At 37.6% G+C, this 22,420-nt stretch overlaps 3 protein-coding genes across 7 annotated transcripts in view; 2 read left to right on the top strand and 1 right to left on the bottom strand.

Moving 5' to 3' along the window:
* Positions 1 to 22,420, top strand: part of LOC127971865 (beta-2 adrenergic receptor-like) — a 91,594-nt gene that overhangs the window by 11,023 nt on the left and 58,151 nt on the right. The gene's annotated exons all lie outside the window — the stretch shown is intronic.
* LOC127971859 (SH3 domain and tetratricopeptide repeat-containing protein 2) overlaps positions 1,493 to 22,420 on the bottom strand; it is a 102,207-nt gene continuing 81,279 nt past the window's right edge. The window contains exons 1-19 of one of the 5 annotated variants that reach the window (XM_052575112.1): positions 17,198 to 17,316; positions 14,972 to 15,083; positions 14,413 to 14,511; positions 13,700 to 13,825; positions 13,200 to 13,327; positions 12,981 to 13,086; positions 12,745 to 12,888; positions 11,807 to 12,002; positions 11,546 to 11,619; positions 11,018 to 11,213; positions 10,584 to 10,717; positions 10,378 to 10,428; positions 8,385 to 10,103; positions 7,491 to 7,668; positions 7,232 to 7,382; positions 5,444 to 5,566; positions 5,168 to 5,318; positions 4,258 to 4,454; positions 1,493 to 4,057 (exon numbers count right to left, since the gene is read on the bottom strand). In XM_052575112.1, the coding sequence (XP_052431072.1) occupies positions 3,602 to 4,057; positions 4,258 to 4,454; positions 5,168 to 5,318; positions 5,444 to 5,566; positions 7,232 to 7,382; positions 7,491 to 7,668; positions 8,385 to 10,103; positions 10,378 to 10,428; positions 10,584 to 10,717; positions 11,018 to 11,213; positions 11,546 to 11,619; positions 11,807 to 12,002; positions 12,745 to 12,888; positions 12,981 to 13,086; positions 13,200 to 13,327; positions 13,700 to 13,825; positions 14,413 to 14,511; positions 14,972 to 14,996 (4,254 nt within the window). In that variant the 5' untranslated portion in view covers positions 14,997 to 15,083; positions 17,198 to 17,316 and the 3' untranslated portion in view covers positions 1,493 to 3,601. Of the gene's footprint in view, positions 4,058 to 4,257; positions 4,455 to 5,167; positions 5,319 to 5,443; positions 5,567 to 7,231; positions 7,383 to 7,490; positions 7,669 to 8,384; positions 10,104 to 10,377; positions 10,429 to 10,583; positions 10,718 to 11,017; positions 11,214 to 11,545; positions 11,620 to 11,806; positions 12,003 to 12,744; positions 12,889 to 12,980; positions 13,087 to 13,199; positions 13,328 to 13,699; positions 13,826 to 14,412; positions 14,512 to 14,971; positions 15,654 to 17,197; positions 17,362 to 22,420 lie in introns of those variants that run through there. The other 4 variants (XM_052575110.1, XM_052575111.1, XM_052575115.1 and 1 more) reach the window with 4 other exon arrangements.
* The window catches only part of ablim3 (actin binding LIM protein family, member 3), a 139,889-nt gene continuing 139,119 nt past the window's right edge, over positions 21,651 to 22,420 (top strand). Inside the window, exon 1 of the mRNA XM_052575124.1 lies at positions 21,651 to 22,205. Coding sequence (XP_052431084.1) covers positions 22,193 to 22,205 — 13 coding nt within the window. The 5' untranslated portion in view covers positions 21,651 to 22,192. The remainder of the gene's footprint in view (positions 22,206 to 22,420) is intronic.

Below are 22,420 nucleotides of genomic sequence, written 5' to 3'. Positions count from 1 at the left end.
AAATATTTTTAATGGTTACCTCAATTTTTAATTTGTCATTAACATTCAAAATAAAATCGCACTGAGCATGTTCTCTTTTTTTCTGGAAATCAGTCAAAATGAACTGATCCAAAGCTAAAGGTAATGCTCTGTGTATCTCTTGCTGTGGTTTATTGGGTGAGACACCCCTGGCATACAGTGATAAGTGGCAAGCTGCACTAATATGGAATGAGAGATTTATTGGAAACCAACAGCGGCTCATTAGAGGAGAACCTGTCTCCAGAGCTCTATTTGAAGTCTTTAACTTAGTTTACCAGTCCATGGCACCTCGCCAAGATACCTGCTGCCATGAAGCCTGCCTATTTTCTGAGCATAATGCTAAGTGAGGACAGTCAGTAGTGCGATTTAACTACAGCCCTATGTTTTTACTGGTTATAAGTTTGAAATAATATGCAATTATTTCATCAGAAATACAGTAAAAAAAACAACAACAATATTGTGAACTATGTTTTCTACCAAATATTATTATAAATTCTAATATTAAGCAGTAAAAACTTTTTCAACAATGAGAACCATTATTATTAATACCTGAGTATTAACTAAGCACCAAATCAGCATATTAGAATGATTTCTGAAGGATCATGTGACACTTTTGAAAATATGCTTTGCCATTACAGGAATAAATAACAATTTAAAAATATATTACAACAGAAAACTGTCCTTTATATTGTAATAATATTTCACAATATACTGTAGCTTTTGTACTGTACTTTTTCAAATAAATTAAGTCTTGGTAAACATAATATTTAACAAAAATCATATTTTTCCATAATTTTGATCAGTAGTGGACATTCAGCTGCATTATTTGTGACTGATGCTGGCACTCGACATGCAGCACTTGGTTGCTATTCAGCCTTTTACTCTGCTGGGTAGCCAATTCATTCTGCATTTTATATGTGCCAGGTCGAAATGACTCCCAACCACTAAAACAATTACTGAGAGAAAGTTTTGATATAGCACAGTGAGTGCTGATAATTGGAGGTGTTTGAGAACGAACGACTTGCATTCTGGTTTCGAAGCTCTGATGGTGTGGGAGTTGGACCTTACACTTCATTGCAGTGAGAGACAGCACATAAATTAATTAAGAACTTAATGTTCATATTAATTTGAAGCCTCTTGATGAAAAGCGCTTTTTAACCAAGTCCCTTCGGAAAGCTTTTAGTCCTCTCTCTGTGCCAGGAATACATTATTTGCTGGCTAAAATGATTGCAAAACATACACATAGTACACAATATATTTACCAGGGTGAGTTAGTCATGTGGTCATTATGAGATATAATGAAAAGGATGCCTTTAATTAAATGAGCAAGAGGCGAACTGGGATGTATCATTTGTAACTTTATGAATGTCCCTTGAATAAATAGTTTCTAAGGTAATTAGGTTTCAGTGCAATTTGGGACCAATGAGAGCTTAAATGATTGAGTACAGTACAAGTTTCACGTCCTTTAAAATCAGATTTTATAAATGACAGTTATGTATCTTAGGTATGTCACAAATCTTCATTAGGACTTTCAGTCGAAATATGTAATGCATAACCAATAAATAAAACTTTCATAGGCTTTATTAATAAAAAATAATTTAATAAAATACAGCATCGGAAATGGCATATTTATAGTGAAAAATTGAAATGTTGAAAGGCGACAAATGCATTCACAGAAATTTCAACTGTTTTTACAAGTAATGTTATGTAATTGATGGTTTAAACAACGTTGATACTAGAGGCTAAGGTGGGTCAGAGCTGTGTGGCCTACCACTGACTAACTTGTGTCTGTGCACAGAATTTCAAGCAGGCACAGAGTCACCTCAGTGCAGCCTAACTCAGCTGTGTAGAGACACAATTCAAACAAACAAACAAACAGACAGACAGACATGAACACCCAAATGGGCATCACTGTGGTCCCATTAAAATAAATGAAGAAGCTTTAACACAGCTGTGTAAGAGGACATGTGATATCCTTTGTTGACAACAAAGCCAGAACTGCAAAACCGGTTGCGGATGTAAATGCAGACATTTAGGCTTTTTTATTAATAGAACACACACACACACACACACACACACACACACACACGAAGGGAGGGAGGCAGGAGGAGAGAGAGACCAGGAGTAGTGCCAACTGCCACTTAAGAAAACAAAGTTAGGAAATATAATTAATTGAAACACTCACAGAGCAGCAGGCTTCTGGTATACGATGTGGAACTTCCGCGTTTAGAAGAAAGGTGGATTCTTGTCGGTAACAAAATAAATATATATAAAACATAAATTTGAATTGTTTGAAGGATAGTAAACTATATTAATTTACGGGTTAACAGTAGTAGGCCTACAATTAACATGCTATAGTAATATTGTAGCCTAATTCATCCAAAGAAAGTATTTAAAAATATCGTCACACTAAAAAAATATTTATATGAAGGATGCTACACTTTAATCATCGGCTCAGTTTTCACCTTATAGTCACAAGTGAGGAATATATTCGGAAGTGAAGCGAATCACCTTGGCCTATATCTCCCTCTAGTGGATGATAAAATTAGTACAACACAACATGTTTATTTTGAGTAAAGGTCTACGCTACAACGGTTTCGGAGGTTGTAAGGACACAACCATAATAGACGAAAGATAAGTAACCATAAAGTAAACATGTTTCCGATTCATGTATAAGTTGTCTATGAAAACTCTTTAATGGCCATTTCAAACACGATTAATAAGTGGTTAGTGAGCACACCGGCGGTGAATGACTGACTGTAGCCCATGTCTTCTATCCATGCGACGTTCACTTTCAGAATCTACCGAGCATATTAAGTCTGAAGTAATGAGTTTAGGTAAATGGAAGCAGAGCCAGTATAGATTTTGTAGGCAAACGTTAGTGGCTTGAATTTTATGCAAGCAGCTATTGGTAGCCAGTGCAAACTAATGTGAGGTGTGACGTGCATATTATTCGGCTCATAAAAAATGTAGGTTGCAGTTTTGGATTAATTGTTAAAGGTTTGACAGAACTAGCTGGAAGACCAGCCAAGAGATAATTTCAATAGTCCAGCCTGAAAAGAGAAAGAGCTTGAACAAGGAGTTTTGAAGCATGTTCTGAAAGAAAGGGCCGATGTTCTTGATGTTGAATCAAAGCAAATCTGGAGGACCAGCTTGTTTTAGCAGGGTGGTCCGAGAAAGTCAGCTGATCATCAATCGTACTGTTTCTTTCTTATTTCGAGCATTTAGCCTGTTTAGTTAAAACAACTTAATTAAAAATTGCATAGCTTTGTGTAATCGTGCACATGCTAAACAATCAGCATTTTGCCCATGCATGGTAACAGAATTTCTAAAGTTTTAATTAAGTAAAGGTTTTAGAACCCTCAAGGAGGGTAGACAGATTTTTTTTTCAATCATATTTACAGATATGCATTTACATTCATTCGTGTACATAATTAATTTACAGTTATGCAATATTTAAAAAAATCATTTTGAAACTCTTAATATAAAATATATTATGGAATTTTAAACATTTGCTTAAAAAAGGAGAAAAAAAGAAAGAAAAAAATGTGTCTTATTCACAATACACCAGTCAAGCCTTCCTTCAAACTGCTAGTCTCTTGGTTTGATCAGGAGGGTCTGTGTCTGTGTCCGTTTCCACCGATATGTTAGTGTTCGGGTCGTCTTTGTGGCTTGTGTTAGAGAGTATGTGCTCAGACTCTGCATTGATTGTGTGGCTGGTGTTGGTCATGCTGGACTCGGTCAGAGTACTAGTGCCGCTGTTGGACTCTGACCGATCTTTGGTGGGAGTGTCAGGCTCTGCCTCAGCTGGGTCCTGATGCGTTTCTTCTGTGTCACAAGAGTCTGTGTCTCCTGCCAGTTCCTTCCTCAAACTCTGCGCTCTTTCCATGTAGCTTTTACTCAGTTCAGCATCGGGAATGTAGTTGGCATGGATCTCTGCGAGCTTCATATAGATTATGTACAGTGTGCTAAGGCTTTCTTTGTCCTCCAGAGCTGCCGCCAGGGCTAAGTGGAAGTAGCCCATGGCATCGAATGCATCCTAAGGCAGGAAAAGTAATAAACATTCTACATCAAATTAATTTACTCTGAATGTTACTGTTAAACATATATTTTTATAGATACTCTGGGCCTTTTAGAATTTCACACAATTAGTGTGTATACAGTTTATGGAAACTTTCTCACAGAAAGTGAAAATCAGATACATAATTTAACAATATTTAAACATAATGAGAGACTCACCTTTAATCTGTATAGGGTCAGATCAGCAAGTCTGCAGTACACTTTAACATAGTACCGAACTTCAATGGCATGTTCAAGAGCAGTAGGGCAGACTGAAATAGACTTAAGGTAGTAGTTCTCAGCCATCTCATACTTCCCTAAAGAGAAATGCACTGATGCAAGACGATGGCAGGACACTCTCTCATTCAGAGGAACACCTGTTAGAAATGCACAAAGCACTTAGCTTTTTCCTTTCAGAGTGTAGTCTCAGATCTCATCTTTGAGATTGAATAACTTAATTGGAAGTGAAGCATGAAGTTTTCAAGAGAGCATCACAGTTAATCTTAGTATTAATCAAATCTATTATCATTTGTGACGCTTGCTGTAAAATCAGTGTTAACCAGAATTACTGTACATCACAGTGCCTTAAAACAATGTGTAAATATACAGCACTGTCTGAGTGACCTCATTAGAACATCATTAGCAGGTTATAATGATGTATATGTGTGTGTGTGCGTGCGTGTGTGTTTGTGTGTGTGTGTATTTAAATAATTTTAAATTATAACATGCAATGGAGAAAATGATTTATGCTGTGTAGGACATGTGTCTCCAGCAGGGGGACACATAGGTTAAGATTTATAAGCAAAAGGAATACAGCAGGGGGTTCTCAACTCTGACCCATGAAATCCATTTTCATTTGGAGTTTAGCTCCGATCTTGGTAACTCATCTGCCTTTAACTTTCTAGTGATGCTACAGATGTTGATTAGATTGTTTGGTGTATTTGATTAGGGTTTAAACTGGAATCTGGAAAATGCATCTCGCGGGCTAGAGTATAGAACCTACATGGCCCATAGTCAATGTTTGCTACATCATTGGCTTTAAATTTCCAGGGTTATAGCTCTTTAAACCTGAGGAGTATAACGGTCTTACCAGTTGTGGCGCTGACTTGCACTGCGAGTGTGGCGTATTGCAGTGCCTCCTCATACTGCTTCTGCTTCATCAGGAGCTCTGTGAGCTTGCTCAACAGCCTGAACTCTGAGTGCACATCCTTTATGCTGCGTGCAAATGGCAAACTCCCATCCTTGAAAAAAAACAAAGCAGATTGATTCAAATGTATAACATGTGACTCAGCATGGATTCCTACATTTCTAAACTATTATTGTACTGCTTTGGTAATATCTAATGTGAATCCAAGGTGAGGCCTACCCTGTAAAATGGTAGTGCAGCCAGTTGATTTCTGTGTCCTTTGAAGAACACATCTCCTGCTTCCTCATAAATGCTCATAGCAAAGCATGGGTCATTCATTCTCAGGGCTGTCTTTACTGCTGCCTGTAAACAGTTGTTTACAGAGAAAGATCTTATATTCTGATAAAAAACATACATGTATATATGGTATTAAGCAGGGCTCTGAACCGGTTCAAGGAAAAAAAAACGAAATCAAATTTTATAATTCCGAACAGAATCAAATTTTTTTTATTTTGTAAAAGCTTGACAGCTTTGAATAATGTCTTGCTTCTGTATAACCAACCAGCGTTGGTATGACCTTACGCACACACACAACATAATTTTGCTATATTTTGCTATAAGTTATCAAAATAAAATAGTTAAAGAAACAAATACAAAAATTACACGGCTCCGTTTTACAAAATGTTGCATTCTACACGACCGCGCTTCACTGTGCTGATAAAGCCAATGTGAAGGATGATGTTTGATGTTCGATGAAAGTACAAATACTTTATAATAAATCATATTTTAGCATCCAGATACGTCGGGAATATGGAAACATTTGGATTTGTGCCGAATGAGAGAGGTAGGCAAAAGCTTCACTTTAAATCAATTTGATTTTGCATTGACGTTTTTATAGCCTAAACTTTAGAGGATTTTTTTGGAGAGAAACTAATAACTGTTTTTAGAATGTTTTTAACATTTTGCTTTAGCCTAAAGACATTTTAGCCTTCATTATTTCAGAAAGTAATAGGGCTAATAAAATGCGACGTGAGATGCGACTTGTTTTTTTTTCACTCTAAAAACACAATCTTATACAAGTATTTTTTTTTTTTTACAATTCAACAAACTTTATTAAAATTTTACTAGATAGATACAGGCAGGTGAGTTTTTATGAGGGCTGAAGCTAAACTCTGCAGGATAGTAGACCTCCAGGACTGGAGTTGCCTATCCCTGCTGTATACATTTGTCCAAAATCTAGAAAAGAAGTTGGCTGACTTGACTCAGCGGGTTATTGGCTAACATTACCAGATCTAATTTTCTTCCTTTTCTTTTTGAGTAAAGACAACGCTGTACTTAGGGCTGGGTGATATATCTAACTATATTATTGTGCACATCTATTCAGTAAATCTGGTTCCATGATTACAGTTAAATCGCCATCACCTGTTTTTAAATGGAGAGGCATTTAATAGACAGAGCCATAGATCACTGACAAGCTATGCAATATCGCGTTCATTATCCCAGATGAATCGCCTTCGATAATGAACACGATATTGCGTAGGTTGTAAGTGATCTACGGCTCTGTCTATTAAATTCCGCTCCAATTAAAAGAAGGTGATGGTGATTTAGCACTAATCATGGAACCAGATTTACTGACTAGATGCACATGATCATATCGTTAGATATATCGACCAGCCCTAGCTGTACTTTATTTTTATTATTATTAGGCAAATTATAGGCAAAGAAAATTGTTTAAAAAAAAAATGTTATTAACTGGTATTTCTTCCACCTGAACCGGTTTTGGAACGTTAATAATAGAAACGTAAACGTAAAATTATCGATTCTGGTCTGAGTGAATTGATTGAATTTTGTTTTTAATTTTCAAGCGCTGGTATTAAGCCTCTTATATCACCGACTAAAAATGTAAAGTTTAGACTTGTCATAGAATTGGTGGCATACTTTTTCAAATAGATATGCAAAAATTATAACACTAATCAATAATTAACTCTAAATTATTTTGCAGTACCTTGCTTTGGGCCTATGTCTTACCTGTAGGTACATGTCAGCCAGCTCATCTTCATAGATCAGATAGTAGATACGGCCCACTTGAAGCCATGTCTCAGACTCTTCCTGTCTTTTCCCCAGATCTATGGAGATCCTTAAGCTTTGCTTTGAATAATCAAGAGACTTCCTTGATGACCTGCAAGGTTTTAATTTATTTTTATTTTTCACAAATTACATTTTAACTCACTAATTCATTGGATCAAGTGTCAAGGTATTTGTAATGGTGCATTAGAGTAACTCTTACTTCTCAGTGTTGAGTGAGAGATAGAGGTTGCTGAGAAGTTCCAGGTACTCTCCTTCTAGCTGTTTATTCTTAAGGGTTCTGCACAGCCCCACACAATGCTCATAGTAAACAATACACTGTCCATACAGCAGCAAGTCAGCGTAATGCCGACTTAGAACTTTTGCAACAACCATTTGACCTGCATTTGAAAGGATTTTTGTATTTTTTATTATTGCACTATAATTGAAATATTAGCTTAATCAAATTCTGTTCATTTATAAAAAAACAGGGTACTGACATACAGAGGGTTTAAATCATTTAGGTGATCCCAAAAAGTAGTTAGACACTGTTGGACACTTCACATTTACAATTGTCTGAATTTAATTGCATTGGATATAAAATTTCTTATCTTCAAACAAATGATAACGGACCTTTTCTCAGAACTAACTTCTATTTTGAGGCATTTTTTAATTAATTTTAACCAGTTGGATTTGAGCTCATTTTTTGTGGTCCTAAGTTCGCCTCAAGTCTAAACCAGGTACCCTAGCAGAATTACCACCAAGTGCAGTTTGTCATATTAATAATACATATCATATTAATAATAAACATGTTCCACAAAGTTTGTTAACCACAAAGTGTTCAAGACTTTCTGTAGAATTTGAACGATACATTTAGAATTGTCATTTTATAGTCATTATTTTGTAAAATGCTGTTTGCAAAGTGTGCTTATGCTATATTCATTTTAAATAGATGCCACTTATTTAGATATTTTGTTATATCATGCAAATATAATTAGACATTTTAATTGTGGCTTAAGTGTCCAAATACTTTCTGGGACAACTATATGTATCAGGTATACAGTTGATGCAACCTTTGGTGATGCAATCCACAAAAGTCAAATCTTGTTATACTTACTGTGCAGATTGTTGGCACTAATAGCAATAAGGAGGCCCATCTCAAAGCATAGTCTGACTTCCTGACTCCCTCCTCTATCTTTGTAGCTCCTGCCGAGCCAAAGCAAAACCTGGACATGCTCCTGATCTGTGGGGCTGTCTGAGAGAAACTGGAATAGGTGCAGGGAATTGAGCAAGAAACACTCTGCTAGGCCCGAAGCCCCGACAGACAGAAACAAGCAGCCCAAGTTTGCCAGTGCTAGAGCTTCATTACGCTTGTTCCCATTCTCTCGGGAGATCTGCAGAGCGCAATAAAAGTTTCTTGCTGCCTCCTGGACTCTGCCTTGTTTGCTGAGACATAGGGCTAGAAGGTTGTGGACTACACCACGCTGCGTCGGACTGTCTGTTTCATCCAAAGATTTAAGCATAGGTTGCAGAGTATTCTGAGCTTGCATGGGTTCATCTGTTAACACCAATAGCCAGGCCAGCAGTACGGATGCCTCAAAGCCCTCCTCTTCATTAATTTGACTTCCAGTCTTTGCTGCTTGCTGGGCAAAGGGTACAGCCTTCTCTAAAGCTCCATGCTGCTGGTAAACACTAGCCAGGCTGAGGCACAGGTCCCTCTGAGTCCTAAAGTCTTCCCCTTGACTAGCTATTGACAAGGCCTGTTGAAGGTAGACCACCACCTGTGCAGGAAGCTCTGAAGTACTTTCCTTCCAGTGAGGATTAAGCCTGGCTGAGTTTTTGATAAAGAGTTCAATTTTCTGGAATGCATCATCCAAGGAATGCTCTTGCCCTGAGTCTAAACTTAAAGAAGCTAGTGTGAGGTAGGGCAAATACTTTTTATGATAAAGCCTGCACAGCATCCAATTGAGATCAACAGGGGCAACTGGCCTCCCTTTTTCCGCAGACAGTGTTATGATAAGTAACTGAAGTCTCTCTACAAAAGGTAAAGCATCCTCTATTTTTCTTAGACTGAGAAAGAGACAGAGGGAGAGGTAGCATGTCCGTGCCTCTAGGTACTTGTCTTTTTCAACTATGGCTTTGCGCATGATTGGTTGGAGCAGCTCAAACTCATCCACAGAGCAGAAGTTGTGGCAAGGAAGGCACATAATTAGAGCACTTGCCTTCTCTAGTGTAAATGGTAGCTTGTCCTTCATCTTCTGTTTGAGGTAAATTGCAGTGAGATTGGTATACAGGGCTATTAGAAGTGGCTTGTCATCAAAACCAGTTACAGGGACCTTTAGAGCCTCCTCAAAGTACACTCGTGCTTGCGAGTACTTCAGTTTCTTAGCACATAGCCGGCCAAGAAGGAAGCAGGTTCGCCGGTGGGCCCAGAGCATCCTGCATTTCTTAGCTCCTTCTCGAAAGTTTTCCAAATGTTGAAGCACCTCATCCTCTGGAAGGCCATGGAAGAAAGTGTCCAGGAAAGAGTAGGAGAGGTCATAAAGAGTTTGAAATGTGTCCTGAAAATATTCCAGATTTAGAAGGGTCAGGATCGGGTCACATCTCTCGGCTTCATCTGTCTCCCAGATACCCTCATCCATGAAATTTGGAAGGTCTTCCTCATATTCATCCATTTCTCTAAAGGTGTCTTCCATGCTGAAGGAGAAGACCTCAGAGTCCTGATACAGATGATTCCGAGAGGCATAGAATGATTGCCGAGGGGACGAGTGGTAGGGAGTTGTGTCACTTTTCTCAGATACGGTGCTCTTTCTTTGATCCACTGTTGATTTCTGCTCTGCAGATTACACAGAGTAAATGTCAGAATTGTTGATTGTACATAGACTTGCAAAAGGATTGGAAATTCCCAAAAGACAGATTGGAAGATTTGGAAGATTCCAAAAAAATCCTGGAAAGTTTCACATTTCTGGAGCATTTCCAAAATTTACACCTTTTTGCAACTCTAATTGTACATAATAAATTATCCAATGAAAGAGAAGGAAAGTAGGAAGATAGTCGTGATAAATTAATGTAGCAACATTTCAAAAGAAGGGTCTTTAAAACGGGCTTACCTGATTTTGGATGATTTCTTATGTAAGTGAAATCAGAGTCATCAAGTCTATCTGCAGTGTGAAAGAGTAAAAAACATGAAAATTCTGCCATCATTTTCTCACCATCATGTCTATACAACCCTTTATGAACGTCTTTATTGAATATGAACTATATTTATTTAAACATTATTTGGAGTTTCCCAGAGAAACAATGTGTAATCTCTTACCCAGTCTATACACAGTGCTTATGTCTGTTGAGAAAAGATTTGCCAGTACATCAGACTGGCAAGGCTCAAAGCAGGGGTTAAGTTTACACAGGGCTGCCCTTTCCTCCTCACTGAGAAAGACCAATTGTCCATCGCTGTGCAAAGCCAACAAAGACAACATTATCAGCCACATGACTCTCATTCAGATAGCTTCATCACATCATCACATAACTCCACTAGCCCCCTTTCCAACACCCTCATCACCCCCAGCAAGACAGAGGCACATTCACAGAGGTCAACAGAATAAAATAGCGTTTGCCAGCTAGTTGCTTTCAATTGCTTTCAGCATCGTTGAGAGGCACATTAGATAAATGTTTTTTACAAAATAAAGAGAAGGTCATTCATTTGAGCACATGTTAAATCTATAAATATAAGTAGCTGAACTGTTTACTTACATAGGCTCAATACTCTGAGGTTTTACACTGGCCTTGTGAACAAATCCTATCTCTCCACTTGTAAAGTGTCTTCCTATGAACATGTTGAGAGTATTGAAAAGAAATCCCTCAATCTTGATTATGTCTCCCTTGCATAAGTGCAGCTCATCTTTAACCACTGGGTAATGGTCCACTACTGCTACACAAGTTCCAACCACTGAAAAGGAAGCAGAAATTAAATGTGGAAATTGGAATGTAATTTTACACTTTGAATTTTTTTTCACACTAAAGTCATCATATAAAATTGTGCATATTTTATGTCTTGTAGCTATAGTGAGTATTTTAAAGTTCACAAAATGTATTGACTCCATTCACCTCCACTGTAAGTGTCTCACTAGCCAGATATTTGAAAGGAGGGACACATTATTGTTTTGTAATGCATTACGTTACAGTATGTCACAAACTCTGAGCTTGAGTATTGAACTCTTAATATGCATTTTAAGGGTTATCTTGAGAAATTGTTTTCTAGACACTTAGGAAGAATCTTACCAACAGGATGATTGAATAGGCCATCTGTAACTAGAATCCCTCCTGCATTTCCGGGATATTTCTTAAGGAACCACCTAGACAAATAAATAAATAAATAAAAACCAATTTGTAAGAGATACCCTCAAACAGTATGTTTCTTCCATGAGTACAAGTGTAGAAAAAAGGTTATTTCATTCATCCAGACAAATCTGTTACAATTCTTCCCAGTTCCCAAAAAACTCCCATATAGTTACGTGAGCTTAGAAAGTCAGTGTGACTTACTGATAAAATGGATAGGGCAGAGGCTGCATATTATGCACAGGCACTAGACCGTGTTGGCCTGTGGACAGCAGTGTACCTTCCCAAATGGCCTCTTGTCCTATGTCTTTAACAATCACCAGGTCATTCCTCCTGTAGGTCAGCTCCTCTTCCTCCTCCTTGCAATCACTATTGTATAAAGTCTTGGCAAAGAATGTACCTAAAACATGAATTAAAATGTTTTTATTCCTCTTTACATTCTCAGAAAAAAGGGTACACAAGCAGTCACTGGGGAAGTACAACATGTTCCTGGATCAACATCCTTGGGTTAGGTAAAGAGGTAGGGATTGGGTTAAGTCTATATTTTTGGACAATAACGTGATCCAGGATCATCAAAAGATGTTGATCCAGGAACATGTCTAACTTGGCAAAATGTACTGCCCCAGTGACAACATTTGTATCCTTTATTTCTGATAGTGTATGGTTCTTGACACAGTTTCTCAAAATTCACAGTTTATCCTGAAAAGCCTTCCTCTGCCTCTTTTTCTTTCAAGTGCATTAATCAATAAGTTAATGTTTTCATATGTCAATTAAAAAAGATTGATTGTCCCATAACAGTTTGTTCCATAAATGTTTTATTTTAGATGGTCATGTCTGCCTTGGAATGGGGTGGTTTACAAGGAAACAAAATTCTTAAAGCAGGATATTTTGTATGTAAACGAACTCAAGGAAATGTTAACAAAAACTATCTTTGAAAATATGAGGACTCTGCAATCTCTTCACATTTTTACCAAATCTTGAATTCAACATATGTGACCTCTGAATTGGTTAAATAGCAATAGTGGACTTTAGAACAGAGCATTGAGATGTGTAGAGATAGTTATTTCAGTTTGTCCATTCAGTGTGTTTACAGGTGATTTTGTTAACCATTGAGAAATCAGCAAGTTGTGGAGGCACATTACCTTCCTGTAGCAGAAGTCCTAAGTAAAGAGTAGCTAAGTGGTCTTCGTCCGCTGTTACACAGATCTCCACATCACTAAGCAATGCAGGGTCCAGCCAGAACGACTGGTCACAGAGAAAGTTCTCAAGACATCTTGCTACATATCCTAGAATATAACAGCAATACTTGTTAAGCTAGAACAGTACAAGGATTTTTACTGTAGAAGTGCCAGAATTTTATTTTTCCATTGTCACTAACCAAGTGCCAAATAAGTAGAGAACTTCCAAATTTCCTCGACAGTCTTAAAAGTGATGACAAAGCTGTCTTTTTCAGCATGAACAGACACTAGTCTTGCAGACAGATCCTGTGTGGATAGTATCAGCCATCACTTAATGTAAAGAATACTCAAGTAATCAATAGTAATAAGTTCATCATTGGTGCCAGTGCATGTTTTGCATGAAAACTTCTGTGTCTGACCTTGAAGAGCTGGACAACATCCTGGCTGTTGCTCTCTACTACTCGGAGTCTGGTACGTAACGCCTCCTGAAGCTCACCGTCAGGTGCTACACCAGATCGTCGCCTCCCGCTAAACAACAAAACAACATCTCCCAAAAGAAAAAGGGTATACAGTTAAGTGTCCACCACAAAGAAACCAAGATTTATAATCAATTGCTTAAGCAGTAACAGGAATGCTCTAGTGATGAAGGCTGTGATTTATTGATGTCCAACAACACATTAGTAATACGCTTAGCCAATATAATTTTTTTTTTTTTTTTTTTTTTTTTTGCAGGATCAGCAAAATGAGAGGAGACATCAGGAAAGCCATACCATTAGGGCGAGTGTACACATTAAGGAAGTCTGGTATTAGTTGTGAGAGTGTGCTTAAGATGTGTAGTGGCCATTAAAAGCAATTATGGAGATAGAGGCCATTATTTCCACACAGGTCTACAGGACACTGAGATCCATGCTGCAGATACCTGGAGAAGAGCGTTCTCCTGCTGAAGATACTGTGCTGCTTCCGCTGAATGTTTGCTTCCTCCTCCAGTAAATCTCTCTGCTTATGCTTTCTGCCTCCACCTCAGCCTCAGCCTCCGCTTCCTCATCTTCAATGGCAAAACAAAGAAAACAGCTTTACAGAACACGACTGCATTTGTTATGTAGTTCAGTGAATTTTAATAGTACCTCTTAACTACTGTCTGATTAACTTTATTATCAATCTGTAAACTTACAGAAAAGCAACACTGAAAGACTGAAGAGGAATATGACTGATAAAATACTGAATGATTAAGCACAAGTATAAGGTTTCCTTTGCAGGTATGCACTTCCCATGTTTGAATATGTGTCCATCACCATATACAATAGTTCCTTATTCAAAAACATGATACAGTTGGTACTAATTAGCATGTTTGCATATCTAAAAATATCAGAGCTGTGTTCACAGGCTCATAAAGTTGTGGACATAAACAGGAAGTGCAAGCCGTATCATAATGGCTCTATAAATATCAGCCAGATGGCTTAAATAATAGCTTCTTCCTCATCTCAATTTGCATTGAAAAGAGAGGATGTTTCAAACTGTTGTTTAGAATAATTTATTAAACACAAAATACATTTATAATAGAATCATGTAAAATGCTGTACTATAGACTTTATTTTCTGAAACACTCATGCTTGACTCAAGAAATCCTCTTACCGGCTGTCATGGTGTCATTGGGCGAAAAGAGCTCACTGACGGCTGCTAAAGTGTATGGAGGGTCATTCCATAAGGCATCAAACTCAGCGGGTGATATCGCTATTGAAAGGGAGGGTGATGTTTAGGGGAGTGTTATTAAATTAGTTATATGACAAGCTGAAGCTTTTAGGGTTATTGCGTAATCAAACTGAGACTGAATGCATAGCAAGACAGAATAGAAGCATGTGCAAACCAGACCAAAATCTAAGAGAGGGAGTGTGCGTATGCAAACAGTAACAAACATGGTAAAACACCATTAACCCTCATACTGAATTGGACCAATACATTACAAATCCTCATGTACTGTCTAATTGATACAATGATGAAAGGACAGTATTTGCTAGTTATTAGTCAACAGTTGATAGTAAACAATCTGAAATCACACAAGCAGCAAAACAATATACCGGTAACTCACCCAGTGACAACGGAACGTAATTAGTCACAATAGACAATCACAGCATTACACACAACAAGAAGGCACACAAACTGCCACCTAAGGAAAGTACACATCCTGCATTACCTTCATGGGTAAATCTATTACCCATGACTGAGAGAAACACTGTGATGTCTCCCTGTGAATGTTACTCTTTCTTCTCATGTCAAAAATCTATGAAAGCCAGGGTGGAACCAACCTGAAAACAAGAAGCAGTTTCTGAGGCATGGAATCGGACAGCAGCAGCAGCAGCATGCCATGATGTACACAGCCAGCTTCAAACTCAGTTTCAATAGTGCCGGGTCAACGATAGATCCACTTATCGATGGAGTCACTCCTATCCCTCTCTCTCTTCCTGTCCATTTTCCTCTCCTGCATAAACCACACTCTCTCTACTGCTCATTTTCTAACATCCATCTATTTTGTACTCTCCCCTTTCCTCTCTCCGTCCACTCGGCAGATGAGTGAAGCACTCTGAAGCACTACTGGCATGTTTGTGTGGGCTGGTCAGTGCCTCTCTGTGCCAGGGGTTCTTGTGGAAAGTGAGAGCAGCAGCATTCTCACATCTCTGGCATATGAGGACAAAAGGCCCACTGAATTAATGGGCATTGCTCGTAGCAAGTAAACATGGATTCTTTTTTCTAATTTATTTACTCGTATTAAATGTTTTTCTTTTGTTTTTCTTTTGTACTAGATGTTGTAATATTAGGGGTGACAGCTCCAGGTTGGCCATTCTAACATGTCTGGCTCTCATAAAAGTGCAGCCCTCTTTAGGTTTAGGTTTTTATCAGTGTAAAGATAGACTGATTGAGTCAATACAGCTCAATCTTAATGATTTGAAGGTATTGTTCATTAAACAAAAATCAAATAAATAAATATGTACCAAAGCTGTTTTTGATCACTTACTGAGAAAATGACATTCTTCATGACAAACTTGATAACTCGGCCTGTTCAACTAGTCTGTAAGATTTTTGAAGGAAGAATAAAGAACAATATCTTGAAGACTACGATGAAAATCTGAATTTGGCAATAAACAACTTTAACGTTCTAATCTTGAGAGATTTTTTTTTTAATGACCATGTTATGCCCCTTTTACTGCTTGCTCCCAGTTGGGAACCACTGATTTTTAGGGGAAATGTGTTGACTGAGCAATACTCCAGCTATTTGGTTTCAGTTTTGTGTAAGAATGTTACAAAAATAGTTTCTCATGATGCAACCTTAAGTATATCCTTGTAGAGTTCTGTCATCCTGTTGGTTTAGCATTATGTGTGTTTAGCATGATGTAAAAACAAAAAGGAGCATTTTCAAATCATATTTATGAATCTTTCTCAGTTTAATGTACTGTCTGCTTGTTTAAACTACATTGAATGTGTTTCCCTGTCACCATAACTGTCTCTGTCTTGGGGCTCAACAAAGAAGGTATTTATCTATACGGATAATCTTGCACATCTTAGTGTTTTGTAAAGAGAGAACCCAGTCAGATTCTAATTGAATCTGTGGAGATCTTGTGAGTCTGAGCAGCTGTAAACAGCCAGGAGGCATTTCTCAGTATATCTCTCTGAGCCTTCAACACCATAATCAAGTGTTTTGCTATGGGAATACCCAGTGTGTGAATTATACATTGACTTTACTTCTTTTTTTATATATATATAAAAATATCTTAAAATAAATACATTGGAATGCAATTTCAATTTCAATGTTTGTTTATCTGCAGATGAAAATTTGTGTTTGGGCTAACTTGAAAAAACAACACCAGAACACATATTTGTGCATATGTCAGTGCAGACAACTATGCAACCAATGTTTTGAAAGTACCATGAACAGCACATTGTCTGTTGAATGTGATACAAACAGGTTAAACTGTCCCCTGCGCCTGAGACGGTGGAGTTATCTGTGTCTCTCTGGGTTACTGGCTCAGTGTGTGTATGTCAGTGAAAAGAACGAGGTAGATTTGTAACCCGAGTAAAGGGTTTAGACTCTAAGTTTAGAATGTCGCCTAAGCCCAAGCAGCACATGCTGGTACTATTAAACTGAACCAAAAACAAGTTCTTAGAATCTGTTAGTGAAAATCCTGGAATATTGTTAGAGAATACAAATGTTCTACGTTTCACTAGACAGACACACAGAAAGACTACAAGTATACTACGTAAAACATGTGTAGAGACAATCAGAAGTCTGAAAAACGAGTTAAAAAGTAAATACAATACAACAACACCACTTGTCCTACTTCCATTCAAACCTTGATACATATTAACACAGCAATTTCAACTGAGTACACACTCACTCACACACTGAAAGAAAGAGAGAGCGTACCTCTGTCCTGTTGACTCCCGGCAGTATGTTCGTTCCTCATAGATGTGTCAGTATGTGCTCTGTGGAGTTGGAGAAAAGTTCCTTTCAAACTGACTAAAACTAACCATCATAGTCTGTAATGCTCCTTTAAGGCAAGGGGTGTGTATGTGTGTGTGTGTGTGCATGTATGTCCTTGTAGCATGAGTTTAGAGCTTTAGCTGAAGGAAGTATGTAAACTCCTCCCCTAAATGAAATGCTGCTTTTTCATTCACCCTGTTTCTCTTTTTCTCCTCCCTCTCACTCCCCTGTTCTGTTGGATTCTATAAGTCAGGTCAGAGGTTCTTCAGTCAGTTCATAAGATGGTAGATAGCCTTCAAATAAACAACCTTAAATTAATGACTCAGCAAATACAAAATATCTTTCCAGTTCTCATCTAATCAGACTCATGAATCCAACCAGTTGTCTTTTCTTTGAAAATCAACAAAAACGATCTTCTAGTTATCCATCTGGTCTGACTTGTTTTTCATAGGACACAACAAAATACCTCTCGAGACACTATCAACTTCATAACAGTAACATACGCCCTCTTGCTCACATTCCAAAGGTGCTTACTGCATACAGCATATCCAGACACTGTGTGTGTGCATGCACACGTGCACGCGCATTTTCATCATGCTTTTAGAGAAGACAGCATGTAAGAATCAGCTTTTTTCTTTAAATCATTATTATTTATTTTTCCAAGACTTTCCTATGCTTCTCCTTGGGTTTTATCTTGTGAGTAGGTCAGATAGCAGACCAGACCTTGGTTCATTTCTTGCTTTTCTCTCTTGGTTAAATATAAACCCTGGAACAGACTCCATGTTCTACAGACTGTTGTTGAGCTATTACAAAAGTCACCCTGAGATGAGGATATGGGATAGGACGTGACTAGTTGCCTGGGCTGTGAAAGAAGGCAGTATGTGCACTATGGTGAGGTTTATTCCTGCCACAGGTCTCAGATGGTCTGGGTAAATGGATTACATACCACATCAATGATAGAGAATCAAAACCTCCACACTGGTGGAGCCATCGGACCATGTGCCCAAACCATAGTCACGGCATTAACATGGCACACAAGACAAGCAAGCTGACAAGCCTCCGCAGCACATGTTCCAAAACTATTGGAATGCTTTTGCTTTTTGTGGTTAGCATATCACAGTGTGTATATCTAATTTGTAAATTACATGAATAGTTAATGCAAAGTCATTAAGTCTCATTAATGAACTGTCATTTTATTTTCATCTACAAAACAATTATTACAATTATTAATTATTACAAAACAAACAATAAATATATGTCAATATATAGTACACTTCAGTAATCAGTGTATACTTTGTTTTAAAAAAAAAAAGTTCACCTAAAATCGGATCAGTGATTTGAACTTGGAAGTCATTAACATTTTTCCCACCTTATGAACCGGTTGATCCACAAATCTTATTCATTTGATCCGATACCATCTCTCTAGCTGCTTTGATATTTAGTTACAGTTTGGTTTAACAGCTCAGTTTTGTATGGCGCTCTCACAAAAATATTGTCAGTTTGTAGTGTTACACACTGTACATCATGTTAATCAGTGTTCATTGTTTTAGTTTAAGGAATATTTGCTCAAAAATCTAAATAAAGTCAGTGATTTGAAATATGGAGCCATGAAATGTTTTTCTTCTTTGTCTTTTCTTGTTGATAAAACTAATTGATGTTTTTTGGTTTAAATTTTAAATTAAGTTTTATATTTTCTTTTTAGAGGGACATAGGGGAGCGCGGGGCACAAAGTAACATTGGGGTTAGTTGTAACACACGTGGTTTGAATATTTCTACTCATGCTAGCATAACAAAATTTACAGTATTTATTAGTTTCCATATCAACATTATATAGAAAAAAATGTGTGCCAAAATTCATCTTTTGAAGATATCACTGAATATTTATTTTACCATAGTAAAATTAAAATCCTGGCTTAAGTAAATTTTTCATCTCAGTTTTTTTTATTCTTTTAAAATTAGACAAATCTGCTATTATTCTAATCTCCAATATGCTATTTATCAGTTCAGATCATTTCTTTAATGCTTTGAACTAGCAGAAGACACTAAACAGTTTTAAATTCCAAATTTCCAATGTGAATAAAGATTGACAGTCAATGTTTAGTGAGTTTAATGTTTAGAAATTATTAATTATTACAATCCTGTGGGTTTGAAATTGTGAATTGTGTAAGGGTATTTTTTGGTAAGCTAATCCTTTATAGGACCTTTCATAGAAACAGCATGTTGTTTAATAAAAACTCATAACAGGCTAATAAATCTGTGGCTAGTGAATGTACAGTACCTCAGGGCAGCTCACAGTGGGGGATAAGTTCAGGGAGGCATTGCGTTCTGGTGCCCCATTGTACCAGTGCCCTAAGGAAGAGCAACTTCCTGTTGTTGTGGACTAAATCCGAAGCTCTGACCAGCATTTCAGCCTATGATATCCGCAAAAATCACACAACACACATACTCCTGGTACAGATTACATTGTGTGCAGACTCCAGTAAAGATATGCAGGCTGTAAAATCAAAGGGTTATAAAATTCTGTGACAAACATCTATAATATAACATGCCTCATAAATGATCCTCAATTATAGGTTTAGTCAGTCAGTGTAATTATCCTCATTCAATTACTTCATTTAATGTCATTAACAGCACATGCTTAAACAAATAACTGATATATGTCTTAGGATTTGACCTGATTTCTATAAGGTTGTCAGAATCGGCTTAAAAATAAATGTGAGTAACTACATATGTAGGAAGTACTCATCTCATACAGATGGGAGGGGAGTGTAGAAGTGCTGATGCTATGACATGCAGAGCAATGCTGACTGCTTGCTTACACTGTCTGTCTCAGACACTAACCTTATGGCCCTGTCAAAATATCTGACTGTCAGAACGAGAGCACTGCATGGTCAGGCAAAGAGAGCAACCGGAGTGAGATAGACAGACTTAGAGAGGAAGAAAAGCAGAGTGTGTGAGGCGCCTGTCACATCCCTCCATTGTGCCGTTTCCTCTTGGCCTTTGTTTCTGTATACACATGACAGTCAAATACTTGTAACACAGAGCCTTTAGGTTAGAACACACAAAAAAGAACAACTTGCAAATAAGAGACTTCCTGTTAAATCCAACTGTCTGTCTGCCTTCCCATGAGCCAGAGCTTTTTTAATTAAAAAAGCAAAAACAAAACAAACAAACAACAACAAAGTAATTAACCAAGGTGCATTTCATGGATCTATGAGTATTGTGCTGAACAAACAGTGGACTTGTGAATGTGATTTATTACTTTTCTAAATGGCACTGGCATAAAGTCTTTTATTTGTTTGTGGGTTACAGTGTATTCAGACTGAATCTATTTTTCTTTCACAAAGGAATGAATGCTGGGCTGATTTGTGAGGTTGTGCAATAAGCACAAACCTCTGAGACGTAAAGTGATGAAAGAGTGACTACTAGTGTACATCAAGAGTAAATTAAATGGAAATTTAAAAAGAAAGGTTTTCTCCACTGACCTTGATTTGAGATGTCTTCAATAACAAATCATTTAAAAAACTATGCAGTGTAAGAAAAAACTCAGCAATCAGTATTATAGCATGTTATCTTTATTTATGCTTATAACAAATTTTGAAATTATGTAGTGAATAGAGTAAGGGTTTTAGGGGTAGTGTTTTTAAGGTTTTGTGTTACTCCAAAAAAAAAAAAAAACAAAGCAAAGGCAAAAACATTTACACCATTTTTGCCAATAGAAAAGATTCAGCTCACCGAACACACATTGTCCATAGCGGTTTATAAGAAGGAGGTTAATATTGTTCAGTATATGTGCCAAATTATAGACCTGAATCATGCTACCAATCCAGGATGTATTATTAGTTTAGATGCTGCTTAAACAGTCTATGAGCATCATATCACACTTTAGCACTTTTATTTTATTTATTTTTCTTTACCTTAACACAAGGCAGAAAGCATGGCATAATTCTATTTATAATAATTCATGATTACAATTATCTAAACTACAATCGATGTGGTTGTTTTGTTATAATTTAGTTGTTTTGGCTACACCATATGTTTTTTTTTTTTGTTTTTTTTTGGTTACACCATATGTTTTTTTAAGCCTTTACAAGATTAGTATTATATTATCAAACATTATTGAACTGCACTTTATACAGATTAGCCTATCATTTGTGGCTGCAGTTATTTTTCTGGAACATAATTCGTCTCTAAACGAGTTAATGTCATAGTAAGAAGCTTTCATTTGGTTGGCAGGTTCCTAAATGAAGCACACTGTGTTTTTTCTAACTCTGCATAAGAGGGCGCTATACATCTATATACAATAAATGCCGTTGGCTAATCTGCGAAAACCCACCCTACCCTTCAACTTTCCCCCTGTTATGACCTCACACCTCAAATCCGCCGCAGGCGACAAGACAAAAACACATCGCTGCCATTATAATCAACGAATCTGTCTCCTCCAGCGCTGTGCGCGCTTGCATAGTAGATGTGTTGTGAGGAAACACGCTGCTCCGCGCGCTCGCTGACGTCACCCCGGCGAGCGCTCGCATAGATGAGAGCGCGAGAGTACAGTGACAGGCAGCGCCTCGTCCACTGTACGCAGCACTGAGTGCGGCTCAGCACTATCTCAGGCTACACGCGAGACACGGCAGCAGATCACGGAATGTGACTAGACAACATTCCGCTTTATTTGAGGCCGGTCGTCAGCCCTGCACTCACGGGGTGCAGTACTTTAAGACCAGCGCTCCCATTATTACCAAGTGATCACTGCCCTCCTGTGATCCGGGAATCACATTAGGAGCTTTACTAATTTTGTTAATTATTCTAGAGTTTCTGTCCCACTCTAACGGTTCGACTCTGACTTCAAGCTGAGGCTTAATAACTGGATTGTATCGGTGGATCAATAGGCGGCTATCTTGATATTACATTTTCCTCTTGGATTATTGTTTCAGCATCATGAGCACGAGTGGTGAGTAAATTCTTGCTGTTCTTACCTTGGTCTAATTGCAAAGATGAATGAAATAGGCTACTAATAAGAAATAATCGAAGCAGATAAAATAAATGGACTTTATCTTGACAAAGAGCAATTGGTCTTATTCAAGCGTTTGACCTCTCGCTCCTGACCTGCCCCAAATACATTCTCAGTCTCACTGAATAGGAATTTCGGATGATGATGATGATGAT

Source organism: Carassius gibelio, chromosome B14 (assembly GCF_023724105.1).
Source record: "Carassius gibelio isolate Cgi1373 ecotype wild population from Czech Republic chromosome B14, carGib1.2-hapl.c, whole genome shotgun sequence".
Classification (NCBI taxonomy): Eukaryota; Metazoa; Chordata; class Actinopteri; order Cypriniformes; family Cyprinidae; genus Carassius; species Carassius gibelio.
This window is presented reverse-complemented; position numbering and strand designations above follow the sequence as displayed.